The following is a 10,117-nucleotide window of genomic DNA, read 5'->3' on the forward strand; positions in this document are numbered from 1 at the left end:
TCCTCCCTCCCTCCCTCCCTCCCTATCTATCTATCTATCTATCTATCTATCTATCTATCTATCTATCTATCTATCTATCTATCTATCTATCTACTGTATCTATCTATCTCTTATCTATCATCTGTCATAAGCTTCTTTCAGTTTATGTTAGGATTATTTTGTCTAAAAATCATGCATAAAGCAAAGTTGCAAAAAAGAAAGCAAGACTTTGGGCTTTGGGAAAAAGATGTCTTGGTGTGTTCCTAGATTTTGTTGCAAATTATGCTGACACAAATTGTTCAAGAGTGACTTGTTTTTAAATAAAGCAAAATCTTGGATGAAAATAATTAATCACATAATGTTGAATTGTGTAAATCAAATTCACCTAGTGATATATAGCCTCTTTACATTCTTTTTAAGAGTGCTCAACAGCTCAGAGATTTTTATTTTTATTTTTGGAATCAAAATATTGGCTTCCTTGAAACAATTACTTAAGGAATTTACTTTGGGGTCTCTCTCTGGCAAGGACTGTTTGACCACATTTAGACACAGAAGAATGTGAATGCTTACTTCAGTCGATGGAGATCTGCATGGGATGCATACAGGCCATGATCAAATCTTTCCCGTAGAACAGACCACTTTGTGGCACAATATTCCTGAGGAAAAATATTACGGAAATAAAGATACGCAGGTTATTTATACAAATGCACATACAGATGTAATAGTGCAGTTGCTCAAAATTGATCAGTTACCACTCAGTTATTCTGGTTTCTATTTTATTATCGTTATTATTTCCTATATAGAGATGAGTTATCATCTTAAATATTTATTTCCTGATTTATTGACAAATTTTGGCTGCCCTGTTACTTCTGGTTACACTATATACAATAAAGAGCCTTTTAAAATCAATATTACCATACGAGAGACTATAACATTCTGACATGGCAGATATTCTGGCATTGCAGAATGTGTTAATTTGGGGTTTTTATTGTGCGGCCTGCTTATATGTGTAAATATAAGGTTAGATTTCCTTGTCGTGCTGAAGTTACTCTCCATTTCTCAGCCAAACCTGGAAGTCCTTCCGGACACCGGAATGTAAACGTCGAAACTCCTTGACTCGCCGCAACATTAGAGGAGGGTAGGAATTCTGCAGGAGCCACGTCATCATCTTGAGCCTCTTCGGCATCTTAAGCGACAAGAGCTTCACCTACCCGCCGACTATTTACGGCAAGTCCCTGCAAACGCAGAGCAACCAGAACAAGTACTTTCCGACCTAGACATCGCGGCACAGGTGGAAATCTCCCGTCCCGCGAAGGTACAGAATCTGTCCATTTTGTTGGACTTCGTCCTCGGCATCTAAGGGCAGGCAAGGGTCTAAGTAGGGAGTCTCAGGGGTCAGGCCGATCTGTTTACTGAGAAGCCTGCAAGCAGAATTGATCGAAGGACAATCAATGGAACAGCCAAAGGGAACTGTGTCTGTTAGAAAGATAGAACCTGATTTTTCTGTCCTGACAAAAATACATTCTTTTGTGGGAAGGGGGCGGGGAATAGAGAGCATAACCATCAAGGCCAGGGGTAGGCAACCTTGGCTCTTTTATGACTCGTGGACTTCAACTCCCAGAATTCCTGAGCCAGCCGTGCTGAAAGGAAAGGGAGGGGTTTCCAAGCTGAGCCATGCTGGCTCAGGAATTCTGGGAGTTGAAGTCCACAAGTCATGAAGGGCCAAAGTTTCCCTCATGCTGGCTCAGGAATTCTGGGAGTTGAAGTCCACAAGTCATGAAGGGCCAAAGTTTCCCTCATGCTGGCTCAGGAATTCTGGGAGCTGAAGTCCACAAGTCATAAAAGAGCCAAGGTTGCCTACCCCTGATCTAGGCCAAATCACTGCAGTTCAGTTATAGAGATAGGTGCGAACAACCAGGTCCACATGTGCAAAGTTCAAGCTAACTACTTTATTTGTTTTGCCTCTAATACAGGAATCTCCCCAGAGTGATGGCCTTCTCTTGGGAGCAAACAAGACTCCAGGGAATTTGAGGTGTGTGTGTGGGGGGTAAGTCTTAGTCCTTTTGCAGTTGCGCAGTGACTCCAGTTCTGTACTTGGGCCCTCTTCCTTGCCAGGTTGGGTTCTTCCCACCATCAGTTATATTTGGGAAGGCAAGAAGCCATGGGTTATTTCTTGCTTGAACAAGCCATGCTCATCTGACTCAGTCATAACTCTGAGCCACAAGGAACAATGTGTAAAGGGGCTGGTAGCTACAGCTCTCCAAACCAAGCAACTAGCCTGATGACAGGAGACCCAAAGGTGTGGGTCTGACACCATCTACTATCAATTCCTACTTCCAGCTGTTATTTTTCCCCCCCAACTGAACTATGGCCTTTCATATAAAGAGCTTCCCAGCCCCCAATTTAGCTCTTACATTTTGGCATCCAGCAAAGAGTTTTATTTTATATTTCCTGGTAATGTGCTTAATTAGAATGAAGACAGTTCTTCATGCAGTTTTTTTTTATTCTAGTTTACACCTTGCTGTTGCTGTGTCATTGTCATTTGATGAACGTTTTAATTCTGAAAAGCCAAGGATCTAATTGGTCGAAACGTGGCAGAGAAGCATCTTGAAAAAACAAAAAACATCTGGACCTTTCCTGTAAACACTGAATTGCTTTCATACACACGATCTTGGGATGAGCAACGGCAGAAAACAATTGACATCAACTGTGTAGCCGGACATGACAACCAATTGTAATAACTCACGTAGCCTCAAGTCACCATTAGCCAACCCTCGCTTATGCTGCATTTTAAGAGTGGAAATATAATCTCCATTTTTGGGGGCATGTGCCCGTGTCAGAGATTTTATGCGAAGCATTTCAGACAGGTTATAATTTGGAAGCAAATGGATTACACTACAGCACCTGTTTCTCAATACTGTACTGGTGAATATGTTGTCTGCGTATCTCTGCCGAGCAGCGTTCCCGCCGAAGCCCAGAAAAGTTGCCACGTAGACGCGATACACATGTTCGCTCTGATGAGCATCACAGCCCAAGTTGAATTCCGCCAGTAGGTTCTTGGCCACCTCCTCCTGCCGGCCATCAAAGAAAGAGGTTGAGAGGCAGAGTTCTGCTCTGTCGTTTTCATTCCCCAGGTTTTGATTAGTCAAGAGCCACTTTCAGCTCCGTGGGTTTCAAAACCTTTTGTGCAAGATTATTCCTGGCCACAGTTGTTTATAGTAAACACCTGAGCAGTAACCCTTGGGTGGGACAAGTGTGGCCATTGCGATGTTGTCAGGGGCAACTTCCAACAGCTCCAACCATCATAGCTAATACAAAAGGATGTATCTGGAAAGACACTGGTTTGCTGGCCCTGCACAATGGAAAACAACACCGATGCCCAAATATTTGTCAACTATAGGGATAGCTATGCACATGGCCATCAGCCTAAGACTGAAAATCAGGCTTGTCAGATGCTGTATTTTTTCTATCCTGCTCTATGGAGTAGAGAGTTGGTCGCTGACAGAAGGCCACCTGAAGAGACTAGAAGCATTTGAAATGTGGATTTACAGGCGGCTGTTAGTTGACAAGATCAGAAATGAGGAGGTGATAAGCTGCCTGGGAAAGCCCAGGGAAATCACCAAAACAATTAAAAAATGAAAATTAGAATATTTTGGACATGTGATGCGACACTCAGAAAAATACAGCATACTCCATTTAATCCTCCAGGGAAAGATTGAAGGCAAATGAGGTCCAGGCAAAAGTAGAACATCATGGCTTCAAAATCTAAGGGACTGGTTTGGACAAAACTCAGCAGCACTTTTTCATGCGGCTGCTGATAAAAACAGGATCGCCAACATGATCGCCAACGTCCGATAACGGATATGGCACAAGAAGAAGAAGAGGGCCGTATAGACTACGCTAGTAAGTATTACATCTTTCCTTCCTCTACAGTAATTTTTAATAATAATAAATTTATAAAAGTGGGTTTACTATTGCCTGCTTCCTAGGGTTGAGAGAGAGGGCAGGGCCCAAGATCACTCAGCTGGCTTCATACCTATAGCAGGACTCCCATTCATGTATAGCATACAAATAACAGTTCCTATAAATATATTCCTGACAATATTTTAAAAAGGTATTCCGCGACATGTCAACCATTAAGAAATTGCATCAAACGGGAACCGCAAGCTTAGTTAACGGTGCATCATTTTCTATTGACTATGTACAGCATAAAAACGACCATTTCAAGGGCAAAATTCATCCGCGTAAGCTCTGCGTCGTAAACAAACACATTGCTAACACACTGGCTGATGAAAATGGAAAACAACATTTATGGATTGCTTAGCTGATGGGGCTCAGAGGTTCAACTGCTTTTCTCTTCAGGCGGGGTGAACGGCTCACACACCACGGGGCACAGGACTCATACCGTGCAAAAGAAAACGAATCAATGGACATGGGTTAAAATGCAGGGAGGAAAAAAAAAAAGAAGGAAAGTTGTACAGATAATAACCTGCTGTGAAGAGGCAAAGCTTACAGTTTTAGGGACTTCATAGGCTATTTGAGTTGAAACACCACCCATGTCAAGTATACCCACGGTCCTCTTTCGGACAACTTCTTCTTTGCTTTCGCTGTCAGGAACGTGCACTTCCACGACTGCTTCGTCCTCTGGAAGGCAAGATGGGGAGAGGTGCTGCTGAAAACAGGGCAGGGCATCGTTTCCATTGTTGTGGTATTGTACAGGGAGCCCTGTACAAGAAAACCAAGATCATGGCATCCGGCCCTCTCAATTCCTGGCAAATAGATGGGGAAGAAATGGAGGCAGTGACAGACTTTATCTTCCTGGGCTCCAAGATCACCGCAGATGAGGACTGCAGCCAAGAAATTAAAAGACGCTTGCTCCTGGGGAGGAAAGCTATGGCAAATCTAGACAACATACTAAATAGCAGAGATATCACCCTGCCAACAAAAGTGCGTATAGTCAAGGCCATGGTTTTCCCAGTTGCAATGTATGGATGTGAAAGTTGGACTATAAGAAAGGCTGAGCAACAAAGAATGGAGGCCTTTGAACTCTGGTGCTGGAGAATACTCCTGCGAGTCCCCTGGACTGCAAGGCGATCCAACCGGTCAGTCCTAGAGGAGATCAATCCCGACTGCTCTTTAGAAGGCCAGATCCTGAAGTGGAAACTCAAGTACTTTGGCCACCTAATGAGAAGGAAGGACTCCCTGGAGAAGAGACTAATGCTGGGAAAGATGGAGGGCAATAGAAGAAAGGGACGACAGAGAATGAGGTGGCTGGATGGAGTCACTGAAGCAGGAGGCGTGAGCTTAAACGGACTCCAAAAGATGGTAGAGAACAGGAAGGCCTGGAGGAACATTGTCCATGGGGTCACAATGGGTCGGCCACGACTTTGCAACTAACAACAACAACACAGGGAGCCCAAAACCTACGACCTCAAACGAGGCCCAAATTTCTGTGGCTAAGTGAGACATTTGCTAAGAGAGTTATAACCTTTCTTGCTATGGTTATGTTAAATGAATCACTGCAGTTGTTAAGTTGGCAACACGGTTGTTAAGGGACTCTGGCTTCCCCACTGACTTTGCTTGTCAGAAGGTCACAAAAGGGGGGACGGCGTGACACCCCCCCCGGGGCACTGCAAAAGTCATAAATATGAAAAACGGGTCATAGAAGGCTTCAGTGGGACCGACGGCATCCTTGGGGCAGCGCCATCCTCCAGCACCAGGCGGCATCTCGGGCCAGCGATATCCTCCTGCACCAGGCGTCATGGCAGCGGCATTTAAAGAACCCACACAGGCATGCCCTGGGCTATGGAGGTTACCGTTATTTTTTTTCGTGTATAAGATGCTGCACTTGTATAAGACGCACCTGATTTTTTGAACAGGGTGTTTGCAGGAAAAGATAGCGTCTTATACACGGAAAAATACGGTATGTGAATAAAGCCAGTGAAGGAAGGAAATTGTGCACTAACAACATCAGAGAAATCAGCGGTCCTCAACCTTTGAGGCCTGGTGGCCCAGCTGGAGGGGGAGGGGAACTGGGCCACACGAGCAGTGGGCTGGCATACATTGGGCACAAAGCCCTTGCATGAGCGGTGGGCCACTGTGCACATTCGTCCGTCGGCCTACCACTTGTGAAGTTGAGCTGCAAGCACGGGCACGCTCCAGCCAGCCACTCATGTGGCCCAATTCAGAATAGGACATTGCCTGATAGTGGACTGCAGCCCGGGGTTTGGGGACCTCCGAGATAAATTACTGCTAGTGTTACATATTTTAGCAATTTTTGGAATTAATTAATATTAAGGCCCTTACCTTCATCCATATGTTCGAATTTTCCAAGGACAAAGTTGATGCCAATCCATGCATATACTCCTAGATAAAATGTAGAAGGTACATTTCTAAATATTTTAATATCACTGGGTTGTTTTTGTTTTTTTTAAAATAACACCTTAACAGAAACAAAAAGTACCAAAAAACCCAAATATATATACAAGTGAAAATGCTTCGGAGTTCTGTAAAATTGAAGAAGGCAATGCTCCTTAGCTCATCCCTTATGTCTCACAACCTAATAAATTTGGTTTATTAGGACAAATATTTACAGGGACAAAGTTTTTGCTTGTCGAACTATATCGTTGAATGTTGCCCTAATCCTGCATAAGTCAGGTTCCAGCTCATGTGGAAAATCTTTGCACGTAATAGTTACATATGTAGAGGTTCCTTCATTGCAGATGTTTATTGTGTATCCCTTTAATATCAGGACCTGCACAACATTCATCCAATATTTAATATTTACTTGCTACGTAGATGTAGGGGTGTGGTTCTATGCATATGTTGTTCATAGTATGTTTAGGTGTGTGTCATGTATGTGTTTCACTTCAGAGCGGGCAACTAAATTTCATTTTTGATGTGTGCTGTTGTGCCCACAGTAAAAAAAAATGACAATAAAAGTTATCTTATCTTATGAAAACAGGTAACAGCATCTGCTTTTCTTGCACACTTTGATGAAATATATGAGCAGGTTCAGGCTGGCGTAAAAGGCTGAATATAGGCTGTAACAGGCTGTACAGGATGTCTTAAAGAAGACATTTTGGTACCATATTCTTTGTTGGATTGGACAGTTTCACTCTGGCTAGCTCAGTGATCACAAAACACAGGCTGCTTCTAAATTATTTCCTGATCTTGCCAAAACTAAAAAGAAGAGTCAGTACTTCCAAACGCTGCTACCAGATAATCTCAATAATGAAGCCTCTTTTCCTCATTTTTTTCTAGACAGTCCGTACCCCCCTTTTCTCTGGATACATATTCCATCAGTCTCCTGACTAAAGTTTACTTTTTTTCCCCCAGCCTGTATTCTTACCTTCTTGCTTTCCTGAAATCACTTCAGCGTGAGAATCCGAAAACAGAAAATCAAAATGCACTGGGATATCAGTAAGAAGATCTTCCAGGATTGCCTTTTGCTGGCTGCAAGATTCGAAAGGGATTAAATATAAATTTAGGATCTATTTCTACGGGCAAATCTTTCTATGAAACATTAATAGAAAATGAAGGCACTTAAGTTACCTCTCTGGCAAGATTCTCATCCCTGCGGTACAGAGAATGTATAGAGGGGTTTCTTTGTGCTTTGCACGGGGTATGTGTTCGGCAGCAAAGTTCAGTAGTGGGAAAATATAGTCACTAACTTTCTCAGGAGAGGTAGCAAATTCTGAAATGCCTTGACAGCAAGAAGAGATAAATACACTTAACTATACATTCAACATGAGAAAGTAAACACACTTTTTAATAAGGAGAGTATTTTTCTCACTTAACACCTAAAATGAGAATTCAGTCAAAGGCAAAATATTGCAACTTCTAAAAAGTCATGCCTTGCTAAAATACAGCATGGGCCTACGGATACAGGATGCTATCTTAAAATTACATTCTGTATAGCCGGGGTCTTCAAACCTGGCCCTTTTATGACTGGTGGACTTCAACTCCAGAATCCAGAATCCCTCAGCCAGGCACTTCTGGGATTTGAAGTCCACAAGTCATAAAAGGGCCAAGTTTGAAGACACCTGCTGTAGAGCAATCTCAACTGCTTTAAGTAAGATACTGTGAAAAATTGTCCTGAATGAACCTTGGCCTTTTATGGTAGCATACAAATATTAACAATAAAAAAATAAATAAAAGGAAAACCTGTTTGCATTTTTGAGCTTTTTTTAAGCATTAAGAATCTTAAGAAATAAATGAAAACCAGAGGGACAAATGTGGGGAGACCCAGGTCTTGCAGATCCCAAATAAAAAGGCAGAAAGAATCTGCTGCATTTCAAGAAACAAATATTGCCAATCTTCGGCATGACCGAGTTTCTTAATAGGCAAACAAGCAGCTAAGGAATTGGTATGGCTTCCCCTAGTACCTGGCTTAATTTTCATAACCACTGGTTTTCTGTTTTCATCCCGCATTTGTTTGATGTCAAGTAAATCATGAGGGTTGCCATTATGCCTTGGCCACCAATACACAAAGATCCGAGATCCACTACTACCACAATCCACCATAATGCCGTAATTCAGCTTTGGGTTGCTTGTGTCTGTGGCTTCGGTGTCCGTTACTCGCGCAAGATACCTGGGAAAGAAAACAGAAGAATTGCTCAGAAGCACGTCTCGCTGAAGCCAGGTAGAAACAAGGACAGGACAAAACCCTAATGTCAATCACACTGAACTTGCTAGTTGCGAAAACACCCATGTGAGAGCAATTATACTATTACATTTCACTTGTTTAATGTGGAGCTTCAACTCTTCAGCTGTATCTTTCACCAAGTGACACCGGGCTAGCCACCAACACTCAGCCCGGCCTACTTCGCAGGACTGTTATTGTAGAGATAAAATGAGACCTAGATTTATACCAGTTTAAGTTTGCAGAGAAAATGAGGGGTATTAGCACAATGGATAAGTTTAATGTAAGAGGATCTGTTTCATTCTGTTAGGTACAGCTTTGGATTGGTTTTTAATCCACTTGACAAAGATTACCTGTGCAGCTTTTTGTCCCGGGAGCTGTATTTCAAAACAGAGTAATACAATATGAAAAATGCAGCAGCAAGGAGACCGGTAACAATAATTTGCCGTAATGTGGTATTCAATATTCGTGGACACCCAACAGGGGAAATACTGAAGTGCCATGAAGCAGGAAAAAGGCAAGAGAAGCTGATCCTGGAATGAAAAAACAAAACAAAAACAAAGACATAGGCATCTAAAATTCTGTGCAAGCACCCCACAGATACAATTGTTGGAAGCCAAATTTTGAAATATCTCACTCTTTATTCTAAAAATGAACACTTTTCAGAAAAAAAAGTTAACCTGGCAACTGTTCAATCCAAGGTTTAGAGACATTTCTTTACAAGCACTTTGTTGTATATAACAGGACTGGCAGAAACAGGAAAGGTATCCTCTTAATACAAGTGCTTAGCATACATAATTCAAGTTAATTATTCTTTCTTCCTTAAAGCTATTTTTTTGTATGGCTCATCTGTCAGCCAGCCACACAAGTCATCAGGCAACTAAGAAACATTGGTATCTCAAATTGCACAAGTTTTGGGGGAAAACCTGGAGGAAACGTTAAATTTCTGGCTACTGAAACTTAACAATCAAACACATTTTGACGTTTATTTGATCCCACCAAATTTTCTTGTTTTTACTAATCCAAGATTTGGATACTCACCTACCCATTTCTGGGACTATCTGATCAGGACAACTAGGCCACAGAAAAAGCTAGCTTTTTACAGTTAGCCCAGATTCATAAGGCACAAGATTCATTCCCGTAACCAGTGGAAGAAGTAGGAACTGAAAAATAATAATTAAAAGGTATTATTATTATTATTATTATTATTATTATTTATTAAATTTATATCCCGCCCTTCTCCTTGCGGACTCAGGGCGGCTGACAATCGATTAAAAATACACAAATAACAATTACAGAATTAAAATTAATTAAGAAAAAATATTTAAATATAGTCTAATTAAAATATGATTAAAACCCCTCTAAAAATTGCCCTAGGCCAGTCCCGCTTGTTGGAATAGCCATGTCTTAAGGGCGCGGCGGAAGGAAGGGAGATCAGGGAGGTAGCATTTTCACTCAAGCTAAAAAGAGATGAAACACCACGAAGTCAAATTA

General features: G+C 41.9%; 1 protein-coding gene across 1 annotated transcript in view; it reads right to left on the reverse strand.

Annotated features, from left to right (window-relative positions):
- The window catches only part of ENTPD4 (ectonucleoside triphosphate diphosphohydrolase 4), an 11,890-nt gene extending 2,215 nt beyond the window's left edge, over positions 1-9,675 (reverse strand). Inside the window, exons 1-10 of the mRNA XM_015822278.1 lie at positions 9,665-9,675; positions 8,977-9,156; positions 8,367-8,572; positions 7,534-7,684; positions 7,331-7,434; positions 6,286-6,345; positions 4,493-4,623; positions 2,884-3,050; positions 1,259-1,400; positions 550-635 (exon numbers count right to left, since the gene is read on the reverse strand). Of these exons, the coding sequence (XP_015677764.1) occupies positions 550-635; positions 1,259-1,400; positions 2,884-3,050; positions 4,493-4,623; positions 6,286-6,345; positions 7,331-7,434; positions 7,534-7,684; positions 8,367-8,572; positions 8,977-9,156; positions 9,665-9,672 (1,235 nt within the window). The 5' untranslated portion in view covers positions 9,673-9,675. The remainder of the gene's footprint in view (positions 1-549; positions 636-1,258; positions 1,401-2,883; positions 3,051-4,492; positions 4,624-6,285; positions 6,346-7,330; positions 7,435-7,533; positions 7,685-8,366; positions 8,573-8,976; positions 9,157-9,664) is intronic.
- Between the last annotated feature and the right edge of the window lie 442 nt (positions 9,676-10,117).

This window comes from Protobothrops mucrosquamatus, unplaced genomic scaffold (assembly GCF_001527695.2).
Source record: "Protobothrops mucrosquamatus isolate PMUCROS unplaced genomic scaffold, P.Mucros_1.0 scaffold1516, whole genome shotgun sequence".
Classification (NCBI taxonomy): domain Eukaryota; kingdom Metazoa; phylum Chordata; class Lepidosauria; order Squamata; family Viperidae; genus Protobothrops; species Protobothrops mucrosquamatus.